This window comes from Columba livia, chromosome 4 (assembly GCF_036013475.1).
Source record: "Columba livia isolate bColLiv1 breed racing homer chromosome 4, bColLiv1.pat.W.v2, whole genome shotgun sequence".
Lineage (NCBI taxonomy): Eukaryota > Metazoa > Chordata > Aves > Columbiformes > Columbidae > Columba > Columba livia.
Window position 1 is genome coordinate 52,167,098 of NC_088605.1, and position 16,212 is coordinate 52,183,309.

Sequence of the window (16,212 nt, forward strand, 5' to 3'; positions counted from 1 at the left end):
TCTGGCAGAGTCCTCTTAGAACCCTTCTTCAGCAACCTAAAATGGAGAGTGGATTTCTTAATTTATCAGTCAGATACAGAGGTTAAGTTTGGGCAATTACTTTATTTAAGACCATAAATAGTCTGTGACTTTGGGTGGTTTTGTGGGTGTCCTGTCCTGTGTGGTGTCATCACTGCTGCTCCTTCCCTACCTTCCTTCCTCCATACCTTCCTTGGTCATGAAGATTTGGCTGCCTAAAATTGTGTTTGAATCTTATAACGTACCATGTTTTAATCCAGATCAGTGACAGAATTTCTTGCTCTAAAGTTCTATCATTCTTCATTCTTTCTCCCTTGCAAGCACCATCACATCCAAGCAATAAAGTTAGTGTTTAAAGGCTGCTTGTCTGATACAAAAAGAATTAATATATTAGCATGTGAAATTTTTACATGTTGGAGGTTTCTTGTTTGTTGTGGGTTGGTGGGGTGCGTGTGTGGGTTCCACATCATTGGTTGGGGTGATGATCGTAGCAATGATAGAGGGAAAGAGCAGGGCTGAGGAGTTCTGGGACAAGTTGAAGGCACAAGATTCAGTTTTCCTCTGCTGCTTTTACATGGGTGGGGCAATAGTTGTGGCCCCTTGACCCAAGGAGGTTGTATGTCTGCTGTAGTGCTGCTTGAGGGGTAGTGGGATGTTACTAGAAAATCAGGGAATTAAAGAACAGAAACTCCTGAATTAGTCAGCATTAGCTTATATGGGTTAAAGAAAGCTGAGTAGTAGTATCATCTAGGCTTGAACAAAATAATAGTGTGAATAATCCCATGTCAGTTTTTTTTTCTTTTTTTTTGGAAGGAAATTTGTATTTGAGCAGGCTGGCCGTGTGTGTGAGAAGGTGGGGTATGACAAGTGAGCTCCTCTTCTGTATGCGCCAATGGCACATTCCTGCTCTTCAAACAAGAGGCCTGGGAAACATTTCTCTCCCCAAGTGGTTTTGCAGCATGCTAGCATATTGTCGAGGGTTAAGATTGCGGGGTGACAATAAAACCCTGGCAGATGTATTGTTAACCCCCTCTCCCCACCCCCACTTCCCCCTCCCTCTCTCCCCCTTTCCACTAAGGAGAGGCAATTGGGAGGAAAAGAAGGACAGAGTGAAGAGAGTTGGAAAAAATTAAAGATGTCTTACTAATGCTACTAATAAGAATAGAGAAAATAATACAAAATATACAAAACCAATCTTGAAAGTCTCAGCAACTGCAGAGCCGGCAACCAAAGTCCTGGATTAGACTCTGCAGCCAATCGGAGCTGGATTCAGTCTCTCACTAGGCCTCAATTCGCAGGGATGACTAGCAAGGTCCTCTTCTAATGTCGGCCATGAGCAGAAGGGAAAAAGGCAAAAGGGGAAAAGCGACGAGATCCTCGTGATCTCCCACTTTATATGAAGTATGCACATGAATGGAATGTTATACACAGTTGGTCAGTTTCTTGCTCACTTGCTTCTCGTCGCCCCTCTCGCGAGATGTCCATCCGTGCTTATCAATAAGTTTGCATTCCATTGCTAGGTTTACCAAAACATGTGTCTGGTTCTCCAGGAAAACGCAGTTAATATGAAGGCTTTAGCTGACAGGCAAATTCACCAAAAGAGAAACTTGTTTTTAGCAAAACCAGGACACATCTTCAAATAATATTTTGTACACTAGCAAGTTAACTAATTGAAGCATTTGCAAGTATTTAACATGAGTAGGTGCCTTGTTTATGAAATTTTAGACTTAAATATTGTGTATCTTTTTTGTCTTTCTAGTGATGAAGCAACCATTTTCTCGGGGACAAAGCTTGCTAAACAAGTTTTGAAAGAAGTTCAAAGTGATGTAGAATCGTGGATATCCTTTGGAAACAAGAGACCTCATCTCACTGTAGTATTGGTAGGAGACAATCCAGCTAGTCATATCTATGTCAGAAACAAGATAAAAGCAGCTGCAGCTGTAGGTATGTTTTCATGCAATAGAGATGATCCTTTGGTAAGCGCAAGATACTGTTCAACAAAAAACAAACAAAAAACCCCAAACAAGCAAACAAAACCGAACAAAAAACACACACAAGAAGTGCGGGGCAACCCCGTTGCATTTTCATTTAATTTGGCACTGTTTTCTTCCTCATCTTCTCTGAGGAACCTAAAGAAAAGGAGTTGAGCATTGATGTGTGGAAAGTAGTTTTAATGGTATATGAATGCTAGCCATAAGCTTAATTCTGTATTTTAAAATGTTGTTAGGAAATAGTTTGCACCCTTACTGTTAGAAACTAAAAACTAAAGGAAGACACTAGGGAAGCCTTTTGACAAGTAAGTGTTCTAACTGTCTTTGAGAAGATGGTGAATAAAGATAACAGGAGATAAATCGTGTAAGTTTTTAGTTGTTACTGCAAGATACTTTGGTATCCTTTTGATTGTGAAATATTTATTATGGAGCTTTCTTCCTCGGTACCTGTTAGGTTTCCTCTTTAATATGCAAGCTTTTCAGCCTACCTAAACTATGGTAGCAAACCCTGCTGCCCTGGAATTAATAGGAACAGTGGTTAAGTAACCACTTTCACAGGAAGATGAGAGAAGATCCTTTTTTACTTTGTGTCAGCAATGTTGTCATAATGTGACATGTGCATATGCCATATGTTTTGTCCCACAGAAGTTATCAGGTAAAGTGGTGGTAACGGTAGTGTAGGTTGCTCTGCTCAGTTTTACTTGTATTTCTTGAGAGCGCATTTGTAGAAAAGATACATGCTTTGTTTTCCAAGTATTTCTAGACTGTTGTTGAATTTTTGAGCTACTGTGTCCTACTCTAGGTTATTTTTTCCTGTGTATTTCATCGTAAGATACTTGACGTCTAGAAATAGAGCATTAAAGACCAGATGGCAAAAGCAGAATTTTTAGCAAGTCCTCCATGCTTATTTAAGACAGTTGTTAAGGATCAGAGAGATTTGTACGCAAAATTCCTAAGTTGTCCATCGATACATTTCCTGATACTAACATATGTCTTCTGATTTTGTTTTTTATCAGGCATTTCTAGTGAGGTCATACTGAGACCTAAAGACATTTCTCAGGAAGAACTCTTAGATATGATGGTAAAACTCAATAAGGATTCAACAGTTAGTGGCATATTAGTTCAGCTACCTCTCCCAGGTAGGTGACATCTTTTGTCCCACTTGTCATATACAGTTAATGTAAGAGGAGAAAGTTTGACAATTTTGCATTGCAAATGTATCATAATGACCCAAGAAGCTCTTGAAAGATGACATGCATAATGAAGGACTAGTTGAGATACAGTTTTTGGTGTACACTAGCTTGCAGTTCATTTTAAACAACAAAAAAAGCAAATTAAATAATGACAATAATTTTGTATTATCAACCGTGCCTTTTTTTCAGTTCAGACAGAATGCTATTTCAAGGAGTGCACACCTCTGCCTTATCCACTTTATTTATCTGATTTTTGTTTGCTTTGTTTTTCTTAACCATCTTGTGATGTTTTGCCTTTAACTCCAAGACTTTTGCCATATTTTCATCCCCTATATCATGCCAAGTTATGCTATCTGGAAGGTGGATCTACAACCTTTCTCACAGTGATTCTAGTTTTTGCCTTAAACATTTTTTTGGTTTTCTATGCTGTCCCTAATGTTCCAGATGAGCTCTGTGTTAAGGTCCTAAAAACCTGTACTGTATTTTTGTTTATAATTTCCTTCCTATTTTTAATACAATCTCACTAAAATATCATGTGGCAGCAGTTGGCAAGATGGTATTTTGTCAGTGATAACACTTGCAGCTTTTTATCTAAATCTATAGAAGTCACTTTACTCAAACCACTGTATGCTTCCTAATGGAGAGATAACTACATTAGTAGAGTTGTAATAAATTGACTGGCATATTGGGCCTGTCTTTATGTTTCAAAATATTGTCTTTCATTGTATGTTTAGAAGATATGCTCTGAAGGGCAGGAGCTGTCTTTATGGCCTATATAGGCATGATTTATAGGGCTAGTTGGGACCACAGGGGTTACTGTTTATAGGTATCTCTCAGGATGGTGAAGTTGAAACTTTGTTTCTAGGTAAGCTCTTAACACTTACTTGTTAGCCTTGGTCTTCACTTTCAGACAGTTTAAACTGTCTTCGTTTCATACCTGCAAAACAGTAAAAATTGGGGCAGGTGCTGAGTGCTACAGAGGAAGAGATTGATATGTTTTGTTCATATTTGTAATAAAAGTCAGGGTTCATGATTTGGAAGTTTTAACGCTTTGTATTACGTGAAAGCTAACTGAAATCAGCCCCTTGCCACAAGGTGGAAGTATAACACAAATAAGGAGGCTGAAATCTTGGATACTAAGTAACCAGCTTTGGAAGCTGATTGAATGCTGTTGGTTTACTTTGAACAAACATGTCTCCCACTAAGAACAGGTTAGGGGAAACAGGTGACTTCAAAAAATTTGTTTCAGTGATAAGAACTTGTGCAAAAGATTGAGCACTGAGAGCCTAGGGGTGGAAATTTTTCTGGCTGAAGTGTATAGCAAAGGAAAAAGATGGATCCACTGTTGTGTTCCCCAGAAATGGGAGATGTCACTTGCCACATGTTTTACTTGTGAGAAGACTCGGTAAAATCGTTAGGTATCAGTTGCAGAAATGTGTTTTTTTTTTTTATTGAGGTCATGACAGTCTGTTCTTATACTGTCTGCATTCATCGATACCTAGTTCAACAAAAGACTTAAGCCTTGAAGCTTAGCGAATTTCAACATGTTGAGCATTTGAATAGAAAAAATATCTGAAAATAATTCTAGTTGTGTCAATTCAAATGTCTCATGCTAGTACACCTAGATGTTTTGAGCCCTAAAGAAATTGATTGAAGATCCCTCTCAAGAGCTACCATACATCTGTCATAGTAACTACAAGAAGACTAATTAGCCTTCCTCTAATGTGTAAAACTTGCTAGTCTGAGGCTTGGCTGTTGCCTACCTTAGTGAAAGGCTTGGAGTAATTTTATCAATAGATCTTTTTCAATATTACATTTTCTGTATAGTCAAGTTAAATATGCAAGTTATCATGAACTTAAATATTCAGGAAGTTCTTTACTTAATAGGTGTCAGATATAATTAATTACTGAAAACCTTTTTTCTCCCCAAAGAAACTTCAGAAACAGAAAGACGGTTAACTCAGTTTCCAAAATTCTTTTGATCTGCGCTGTAATGGAAGGAGACAAAGCCCAGAAGTTGTAAAAAACTTTATCATTAGAGGCTGCTTATTCCGGAGTTGGGGTTGTTGTGTGATATTTTGGGTTTCTTGGAGTAAAGCATACACAGGTGTGGCTTTTGATCAATAGTGGAATAAAAATAGTAGCAGAATATAGCTTTGTTCTCTTTCACTTTTGTGAGCCAGGGCAACTTGACTTTGAGGATTATGATCTTTGCCTGAGGAAAACAGTACAAATGAGTACATTACTTCTGATGTGGTAACTATTTTGTGGAGAGTTTCCTGTATCTTTTTGAAACTGCCTGGAAAGATGGCTATGATATGTTAAATATTTGAGATAGAATATGAAAAACTCAAAATTCTCTTAGTTTTAAGCAGCAAAGAACTGTGAGACAAATGAGTACAAACATCATGTGCTTCTGTTATGAAATACTATGCTAGCTTAAGCGTGGCCTACTTTGGTGGAACTGTCTGTTCAAATCATAGCAGTTTTGCAGTATAGCTTCTCAAAATTATTTCCAGGGAGCTCATTGCTGCTGCTCTGCTGAACAGCTTCCTTGTATTTCTTGATCTGTATGCTATGTTTTCAGATCTCTTTTGTGCCATGTTTTTATTTTCATCAGTCTTCCCTTTTGAGAACCAGTCTTAATTTTCTGCATGTCAACATCAGAGGCGCATTTTGTTTATGATGTAAATATAATGAGAGTTTCTCTATGGGCCTGTCAGAGTAGGTAGGCAAGTGCTGCTCAGTGTCATCTTGCAGGTTTGGTTAAGAAGTGAAAGGATGAGGTGCAGAGAGAAACTTGGCATGGAGAATAGCTTGGGATGGCAGCAAGTAGATTTGTCTGAGTATCATATGAGAGGAGGTTAAACATGTGCTGTGAGACTGAAGCTGATGTATTAAATTTTTTTGTTCACCTGAAAAAAATGGGGTGATCTGCAGTCAGTGGAAACAAACCAGGAAAAAACATTTATTGATGCAAATAAAATCTACACATTATGTAACATATTAACTATTTATACAGTTTTAACTGGGTTGGTTTGTTTGCAGGATGACCCATCCAAATAGTGTTTTCTGAGTGTCTTTGAGGAGGAGGGGAAAGTGTCTACATCCTCTTTTCTCAGGGCCATGTTAGCCTTCTTGTTCCCAGCTATGCAGCTTCATCTTTTTCCGGCACTGTGTCCTTTTCTGAAATTCTGCAAATCTGTTTTGAGTGGAAAAACAAATCTATGTAAAGCATGATTTCTTTCCCATTTACATGAATGTATCTATTATCTTTCTATTTCTGAGACACTGAAGACAGACAGCAATGAGGAGTGTTTGTCAGAGCATATTCCAGGCACAAAGAAAAGTATGACTACTGACTTTTTTTCATTGATGAACAACTAGCTTGCCTAAGATTAACAAGTTTTCTTTTGCAAAAACTGTTTAATAGGTTACTCTAAATTTCTTTTTTTTTTTTTTTTCTGTTATTTTATTTATTCCCCAAGTTGACATAAAACCAAGATTATTGTTGCCTTCCATCTGAAATAGTCTTGCTTGGCTTTTAAGAGACTTTCTCATCAGTGTACTTAACATAATTTGCACTGGCCTTTCTCATTAGTATTCAGAATGGAACTTCCTCCCTTCAGAAAATGGAGAATTAAATTGTAGATCCTAACATTCTACTTCAACTCTAGGTTTTTTTTTTTTTATTTGGAAATCTTCTAACAAGAGATTACCATGCTTTAAGTCTTATAACATGCGTGATATCTTTTGATTGATGCTCTCCTTTTACGGAGAAAAAAGCACAAAATACCTAGACTTAATTGACTACTAAAATCAAACGTCTATGTCTACAAAATATTTTTCTGGAATTGCCTGAATTTCATAATCAACATGCATTTCCCTTTATTTGGCTTTTTTAATCGTACTGTTATGCTCTCTGAATCAGACATTGGGATATATAGCTTCACAACTGCAGAGTTCTGTTAGGGATCTAGTCTAGAATGGGCTTTGTATATTGTAGAAAAGATGCAAAAAATAATCATTCTGAGATGGAAGTAAAGATAAAGGTGTAATCCTGGAAGCGGTTTGTGAAGTTATTAAATGATGAAGCAAGAGACTGAAATTGTGTCTGAGGTACTGCTGGGTAAATATATTTATAAAACGAAGGTTTCTTTCTGAGTCAGTATGGGGATGTTTTGTAGAGCTGTTCCTCTGGAGTGTGTCTGTGTAAGTTTTATATTTGGGTATGTAACTTTGCAGAAGTAGGACTGGCTAATGTGTCTGTTCTTTTCATAATCAATACTGATGTTTATGTAGTACAAGCTTTAGGCAGTTGCAGGCCTATTCCCTATCAATAGTGCATATGAAAAATGTTAGTTACTAGTAGATATGAATAGTCAATTATGCATATGGTGTCATCATTTAAGCCATACTCAGTGTTTTGAGCTCATCAGTATTAAACAATTTTATGCATTCTCACAGTTTTCCAGTGAAGTAGAATATGTTTTGGTCCTACTGATTAGCAAATTCCTCAAAAATGGTTGTATGGTTGTAAAATCCAAAATGAAGTTTAGACCTGCAAAGTTATGTTAGTTTAGGGTTTTCTTACATTTGTTTAAGTCTTAGGTCATGTATCCTGTGTGATCTTAGACAGGTAACGTGAACAAGAACTTTTCTGCCTTTTTTTTTTTGAGCCGCTTTGTAATTAACACTTCCATAACGCAGAACTGACTCTGAAGTATCTTGTTTAAACATTTATTTTCATAGTTACTGAGTCATCGTTCTCCGTTGAGTATCAGCTTCTTGTAATTTTATTAAATCTATTCTATTAGCAGTGTCACAAACGGAATAATTTAATTTTCAGTAGATGACTTAAGAAGTTGAAGTTGTAACTACTGCCTTTGAGAGAAGGGGTGTAGTGTATTCACAATGAAAAATAATAATTATACTAGCTAGATGAAACTTGTGTCTTTTTCTGATAGCATTGATAACTTCTGACAAGTGAGTGTAATTTGAAAGCAATGTGTTTCCTAGATCACATAGATGAGCGAACAGTTTGTAATGCTATCACACTTGAAAAGGATGTAGATGGATTTCATATTATGAATATTGGACGTCTGTGTCTTGATCAGCCTTCTATAATACCTGCCACTGCTTCTGCCGTGTGGGAAATTATAAAACGAACAGGTAAGATATTAAACTTATTGAATCTCTTTTTATCATTGAAGATGAATGAAAGATAAAGTCTAGTGTGAGTTAAAAGGTCTAGGCTATATTAATGCAATGGGCTTATTGAAGAAAAAACATTTAGAGGATTCATCTAAATGGTGAGGAGATGCCAAATAGATGAGAATTTTTGCCAGTAGCACAACTATTAATTAAAGTGTAGACCATAGTCCACGTCCATTACTTGGTGAAACACTTTGGTAACTTATTTTCTGTATTTTAAAATGTTGCAAGGAGCTTTCTGTGGTATTATTGACCTCCCGATTATTTATCAAATGCAAGACTTGAATGCATAAGTTATTGTGGGGGAAGAAATAAGAACAAAAATAAGAATGTTTAATTTGGTAGTAGAAGAGGAAAAGAATGTATGTATTCGATAGCTGCTGTTTTAAAATTATAAGACCAATCTTATTTGATAGACGTAAGAGATGCCATTTCCCTCTGTGGTCAGACAGATGAAGTCTCTCCAAAGAGTGATTCAGATAACCTGAATGAGTTGCCAGTTCAGTTTCTCTAAGGTGAAGGGTGAAAGTTATTTTGTGGATTCATCCCTCAAGTTCAGACTTACGGATTTTGAAGTCACGTTGGTGTCAGCAGTCCACAGCACCAATAAATTACGTCTTGGGGACTGAGAAGAAGGGTTTAGATCTATCAAAAGAGTGGAATACAGCATTTTGATAGTTGTGTTTTGTTTGTTTGTTTTCCTATAAGGAATACAAACATTTGGAAAAAATGTTGTTGTAGCTGGAAGATCAAAGAATGTTGGAATGCCTATTTCAATGCTTTTACACACTGACGGAGAGCACGAAAGGCCTGGAGGTAAGTCTATGAATATTGTTTTAGTGTTGACATTTGTGAAATCACTGAAATAAAGCTAAGGGTTCAGGTAAAAAGAGAAAGCTTTTGTCTCTTCTATGTTATTTGCAACCAGAGCAAGGAAATAAATTTGCTGATATATTTACTGATATATTCTTAGGTGAGCAAGGCAGTTTCTGGACTCGACTTACTCTGGTGTTATGTCATCATTTCGTCTTCCATTTGAAACAGCTACTGTTTAAATATGGTTAACGGTGAATGTTGAGGTCAATACCTGACTGTGTGACCTTGAAGTGTAGTGGAAGTTCATGTGATGTTTATGCAAAGTAATATACCTGTATGCCTTAACCTCATATTTATGAGATATTAATGTCAAGTTTTTCATACACACACGTGTGCTCACACACCACCTATATATATATGTGTGTATATATATACACACACACATATTTAAAAAAAAAAAATGACATGATACCTGTGTTGTGGTGTGTTAGTTAGGTGGTGATTATGAAAAATATTGAAATGGCCAACAAAGTAACTTCCAGCGTGAGCTCTGTGATATTACATGTTGGCCTGGGGGATTTTTCTGCACTGCAGTTTATATTGCCCTGGAAATTTGGGTTCTAATGGAAATATTTTTAACTAATTACAGAAGCATGTGTGTACTGCTCTAATTGTGTTGTAGAAAGGAAAACAAATTTAAATAGAATACTGTCCTTTTGCAACTTCATTTTGATGTTAGAAACTGCCAAAGTGGTATGTGCAAATGAAGTAAACATGGTTGTTTAATCCCTGGCATATTTAATAGTGCAGTGAAATCAGTTATTAATACAATAAAACACTAAAAGCTGCTTACTAATCATGGAGTGGGTTTTTCCATTTAGCCTCTGTGGGAAACTTGCTATTTAGAAATTCTCTCAGTATTTGAATTGTAATTACCATCAATGCATAGTTCTAGTCTCATCCCCATTCCTATGAAAATTAGTAGCATTTTTGCCATTTGCTGCGAATATTGGGATTTATATATTCCTGGCAGTGCAGTTTGGTGAGCCAGCAATGGAGTTTGAAATAAGCTTTATACAATGCAGTTACGTTGAAAAATACTTGAATGTTTCTCAGTTAAAAATTAGAAAACTTGATGACCTGTGATTCTCTCAGCAACTTGTTACAAAACCTAAAGTAAATGCATGGAAATTTTCTAGCTGTAACTAAATGCTGGTTTGGAGCTTTCAGTTTTTTAGTTGGATCTGTGGCTCAGTTTTGTTCTCTTGTATTCTAGGTTTGTAGTTCTTGTTTGACTGGTAGTAGTGTTACTTGTTTTGAGGTCCTAGTCTGTGAATTTGTTAGCCTATGAATGAATTTTGTTCTGCTTCATGGTCATTTGCCTATGTTCTGATTTCTGACATAGTGCACATAACTTGACTGGCAGCTCTGTTTACTGGCATAGTTATTGGTGCTATGTATGTCAGGTGTTCTATAGGGGGACAGAAAGACATATGGATACTCCTGTGCTCACAACACTGGAATTGAGATGTAAAAGAGTTTACTCATTAAAATTATCTTGGCTTATTCTGAAGAAATTGATTTATTTTTAAAGTAGTGTTGTCTTTTCCAAGCTGCCAAGTAGCAGTGTACAGTACAAAGCAGCTGGCAGTGACAAAAGAAAGGAACTTATGTACTTCTTTCAAAATAAATGAGCATTAAGTATGTATTTGTCATGTACATGGTGATAAATCCTTTCATAGTTGGGGTAGTCTGATTTAGTTTTCCTTTCTGACTCACAGATTGGGCTATCCTTGGAGATCTGGTTGGTCTTCTATAGTTAGCTTTCTCTTCTGCTTCTGCTCTGAGCAGCAAGAGGCCAGCATGTACAGCACGTGGAAGGGAAGGCAGGCGTGACAGTAGATTTGGCTTTACCCCAAAGGTTACGAAAATTTCTGGATGTATCATGATGGAGAAGAAACTGAGGGCAGTTGAGATAAGCTGAGAGATACAGTGAAAGGGAATGCATAAATCTCATGTATAATAAGACCAAGGAGTTGGAACTAAAGGAGAGATTGGAACTGTGAACATAATAAAAATAATAGCTTAATCAAAATTATCCTTTCCACCCGTATTCTTAGCAGCTAACGGCAGGGCAAAATTTGTGCATTATGATCAGAGTCATCTGTCAGGGTACAAGATGAGGTAGCTTTAGCAAGTGTGTGAAGTTTCTAGATGAAGTGTATTTTGAAGTTGAAAATTGTGTCAGTATTGCTAATTTTACTTTTTACCAAATGAAGGCAGGCTTTCTTGTTAAGTGAATGTTTAGAACAGTTTAAACCTGTTAATGCAAATGAAGTGGAAAGTTTTTTTTATTTTTTATTTTAATCCCGGGGGGTGAGGACCAGACAAGACCTACAGTTAAGTGCTGAAAAAGAGCTTTCTCAGGTTATTGGTCAGGATAGGTTTTTATCAGCAATTAGACTGTTTTAATTAAATTATTTTTCTTGAGAAGTGATGCAAGATCTGTGTAATCCTTTTTTTTTTTTTTTTTTTTTTTTTTTCCCCTCCACTCTGTTTGGTAGGTTTTAGTTGTTGATTTTTTACACTTGATAAACAAAACCGAAAAGCTGGACTCTTTATTAATCTGGTATTTTATATGTAGAAACTGTAATGTCCTGTAGGTGGCAATATCTGATCAGATAGGAAGGCCCTTACAAAACAGGTCAAGAGACTATCTCTGTTTTATAAGGTAGTGAATTGACTCATCAGTGTCATGCAGACTCTTAATTGCTAGATATCTTCCTCTGCCTTCATTCAGCAGAAGTAGCAGTGTAAAAATAGTTGTTTATTTTCTGTTTTGGCATTATTGCAAATAAATGGAAAACTTACTCTTTCTGGGGTGTCTGTAAGCTTCTGGACTGCTATTCTGAAGGCAGGGACTTTTGTTTTGCTTTTTTTTTTTTTTTTGTAGTGAGAGGAATTCCTTGTTTTCAGGTACTGATGACAGACACGTTTTGCACTAAAATCTTGATGGGAAAATAACACTGATTTTATTTCTAAGGCAGTGTGAATATTTGTAACTTGGGATTTAATCCATTGGGTTTCCTCTCAGAATAAGAGGTCAAAAGAATGTCGTGTATATATTTTTGGAAGCAATGATTGTGTTTTGGGTAGATATCCTTCATTTGCTTAAAACAGGTACCAGAAGAGTTCTTAATATGTTTGTAGAATGAGGCTTCCAAAGAGGGGAAAACTCTGACCATCTGTAGAACCTTTATGCTGCTCACTCAGAAGAGAGTGTATGTGGCCTATGTGCAAACAAATGAACAGCTGGAGAGATGTTGCTTTAGATGAATAAAATAAGGAGTATCGATTAATAATTCTTGGGTCCTGTTCCAATTGTTTTGTTTGTGTGAGTTGTTATTTCTTGATCCCAGAGATAGTAAAGGAAGAAAGCTGAAGGAATATCAACATGCAAGCTTTATGTACTGGCTGGGATGTTGCTGTCACAGGAACAGTTACAGCTGTCTAAGCTCTTGGTGCACTTAAATTCATGGGAACTTATAGAAAGTTGGTGAGAGACTTCTCACTTCTGGCACTTTGCCTTATGTCATGGAATTGCTGATGCATATCTGTACTTCTGTTCGCATTTTCTGAGAATGTCTTCATCCGCATCTCTTTGAGGAGGTGTTATGCATTGTGCAGACTGAAGGAGGAGAGGTGGTGATTGAAGGAGAAGAGAGATCAAAGATCATAGAATAGTTTGGGTTGGAAGGGACCTTCAAAGCTTATCTAGTCCAACCCCCCTGTAATGAGTAGGGACATCTTCAACCAGATCAGGTTGCTCAGAGCCCCGTCCAATCTGGCCTTGAATGTTTCCAGGGATGGGGCATCTACCACTTTTCTTGGAAACCTGGCCCAGTGTTTTATTACCCTCATTGTAAAAAATTTCTTCCTCATTTCTAGCCTGAATCTCCCCTCTTTTAGTTTAAAACCATTAACCCTTGTCCTATTGCAGCAGGTCCATGAGGGGAAAGAGCAGAGCAGTCAGAGCACAGATGGATTGAAGATGAGATGCTCGAGCAAGAGAGTTAATGAAGTGAGAGGCACAGATTAGATCAGTCAGACACATTCCAGAGGAAGCAATGCCATAGTAACATCAGAGATGGTAATTACTTCTAGTTTAATGCTTAATGATGTGGCTTAGGACTCTATGATAAATGGAGTGTGGAGGTGAGGGGATGTAACATCTGAACACTGTGCAGTACAAATAGTTGACAAGGGAGAGTGTTAGGAGGAGCCTCCTTTGATAACTGTTGTCTTTGTTCTTTTCTTGGGCAGTCCTTGAGGGATCACCATGATTGCTCTTGGATACAGCATGAAACTTCAGTCTGTATTCCTGTGACAATTCATTTTTTGTGTAGTGGTCCCTCCTCAGTATCTCCACCAAACAGCACAAGGTTTTTCATGTGTTCCAAGGAGAATTTATTTATAGTTTCTTGCCAAGCAACACGGATACGTGCGGGAGCAGGTCCCAGATCTTTTGAGTTTGCCCAAAAGGATGTGGGCTTCTGTTTGTGATATCTTCAAACGCTTGCTACTCTGCTGTAAAGTAAGGGTTCAGCAGTTTTTGTTGTATCAGGAGATACAAGAGATGGTAGGACACCTCTAAAAATCTGAACTCCTTTTTGTCCAGTTTTTTCCATTCCTGTTGTTGTGTTTGAACTACATAAAATGATGAGTTGGAATGCTTTGAGCATGTGGAAAAATATATGCATTGGATGTATTAATTCCTTAAGTGGTTATGATGATAAATCTTCTCAGATCCATCCAGTTGGAATTTTGTAAATACTGATGCTGCTGTTCCTCATGTATGTTCCAAGAATGCATCTCCTTGATGAAATCTGTTTGTGTTCCACTCGAGAGGGATTTTGCTGTGTGACCCATGCAATTATTGGTCAACTGGTTTTCTAAGCAAAGACCCTTGGCCCAGGGGTGTCCTTATTGTCACAGCTGCTAGATTCATTCCCTGTGCAACCAGGCCCTACAAAATGAAGAGCCTCTGTTGTCATCTGTTTTTGCTGGACAAGTTATCAGCCATGTTAATCCTTGAGAGGAGGAGTATCAGTAAGAAATAGCGCTACTTCACTGAACTTGAATTACCATTTATTCCTTAAGCACTTGATCTGTCAAAAGCAGATGCCGAAGACTAAACTTTCACTCGAGGGAAATGCTGTTCTGAATTCAGGTGACGGGTACAGGGAATATGGTGATCTGCCTTCCTGTCTATACAACAGAATGTCAAAGGAAGCATCTAAGGAGCTTCAGGACAGATGAATGACAAATGTGGTTGAAGACAGAGGTCTGAACATAGTGATCTTTCACTACAAGCTTTAGTTTGTGACAAATAACTGAGTTTTATGTTTTATGGTACACTATATAAATCATGCTTAATAAGGTAGACACCACATTCCATGCTGGGCTTCCTCTGTGTAATTCTGCTAAGTGTAATGAACCTGATGAAGGAGTAAGTTAGTCTACAGTGTATGAATCAATTCTGTGAGAATTTTTAAGATTAAATGTCTCGTCATGTGTGTGAAAAGCAAGTGTTATGAGCATTCTGCCTGTGCTGAAATAAATGATGTATTCCAGGAGAAATCTGGTATCATCTGTACTATTGTTAATGTACAGGAGTCATTCATTTGTACCTGAAAGTTAATGCTATACATGCGTTTTTTTATGTGATAATTAAGTGATCATCCCTTCTGTTTCAGGTGATGCTACGGTGACCATTACTCACAGATACACGCCAAAAGAGCAGCTCAAGATCCATACACAGCTTGCTGACATTGTAATAGTAGCTGCAGGTAATGCTAGTTGTTGTTCATATTTCAATCACAAAATTAAAAACCTAAAAAATGAACTTTGCCATCTGTGTTGGTGGCACTGCTGACTGTTTCACGTTTCACCAAATAATTGCTGCTTATGCTTGCAGAGGTTGTTGCAGTAAGTAGGATTTCTTGTTGTAAGAGGGGCAAGTGATTTGGCTCTTTGTTCTTGCTCTTCACATTTGCAGACGCAAACTGTTTCTCATCACATGTGACACCTTTCCCTTAGGGAGACTTCAGAGTGAACTCAAGATTGGAAACCAGTCAGTGCATAGTTTATACATGTATAATTATGTAAATTAAAACATTATTTGTGCAGTGCAAAAATCATGACTCATTTACATTTTTACAGGAGGGTTTCTGTAAATTAGCTGGAGGCTGCGTTCTTAAAACAATGGTATAATTCCCTTGCTGTTAGAATTAATAGCAACCTTGCCAAATTAACTGGTAGTTTTGGTAACATATGTTATTAATATCTGATATTTTTTCTTTTATGATTATCATATAATACAGAAGAGAGAATGATAATTGCCCAGATGAAGGGATCTGAAAGATCAGCGTCTATATTCTTAAAACTATGTAGAGTGAAATATTTGCAGTTTGACTAGTCTTGGACAAAGAAACAAGCAGAGCTCTGAGCAACCTCTGTTTTTTTCTTTACAGGTATTATAAATAGAAATATTAGTTAATAAACAAAATAATCCACCATGGTAAAATTCTGCATCCCTTTGCAGCTCAGGATACCTTCCTTCTCTTGTATCATTTTGGAGGACTAAAAATGGATTGTGTCTTTCCTCTTTCCTCTTTTTTCCTCCCTTCCTCTCTCATCATAATCCTCAAGACCCAAGTCTTGCTTGCTGATTTTGTGTCTGAAGACAGATGGGTGCCTGTCTAAAGCTCATAATTTTCTGTTGAAGTGACATGTCCTTGGCTTCAGGGCTTAACTGTGCTATCTCTTTCTCATGCCAGGTCAGGAACAAGAAACAGCTTAGTTCTTCCATATGTGATTGCTAAACTGTGGGCCTGACCAGAATTCACACACTGTGAATGAAAAGTAAAAATGTGTGTGTTCATTGGAAATAAACTTGAAACTTTTTATCCAAATTCACT

At 37.2% G+C, this 16,212-nt stretch overlaps 1 protein-coding gene across 12 annotated transcripts in view; it reads left to right on the forward strand.

The window, feature by feature from the left end:
* LOC102090092 (epigen) overlaps positions 1 to 16,212 on the forward strand; it is a 79,196-nt gene that overhangs the window by 7,586 nt on the left and 55,398 nt on the right. For all 12 annotated transcript variants that reach the window (XR_002415401.2, XR_010472336.1, XR_010472334.1 and 9 more), the window contains exons 2-6: positions 1,778 to 1,962; positions 3,026 to 3,148; positions 8,222 to 8,374; positions 9,125 to 9,232; positions 14,989 to 15,081. Coding sequence is in view for 7 of the 12 variants with exons in the window: in XM_021289836.2 (XP_021145511.1) it covers positions 1,778 to 1,962; positions 3,026 to 3,148; positions 8,222 to 8,374; positions 9,125 to 9,232; positions 14,989 to 15,081 (662 nt within the window). In the remaining 5 variants the exon portion in view is untranslated. The remainder of the gene's footprint in view (positions 1 to 1,777; positions 1,963 to 3,025; positions 3,149 to 8,221; positions 8,375 to 9,124; positions 9,233 to 14,988; positions 15,082 to 16,212) is intronic.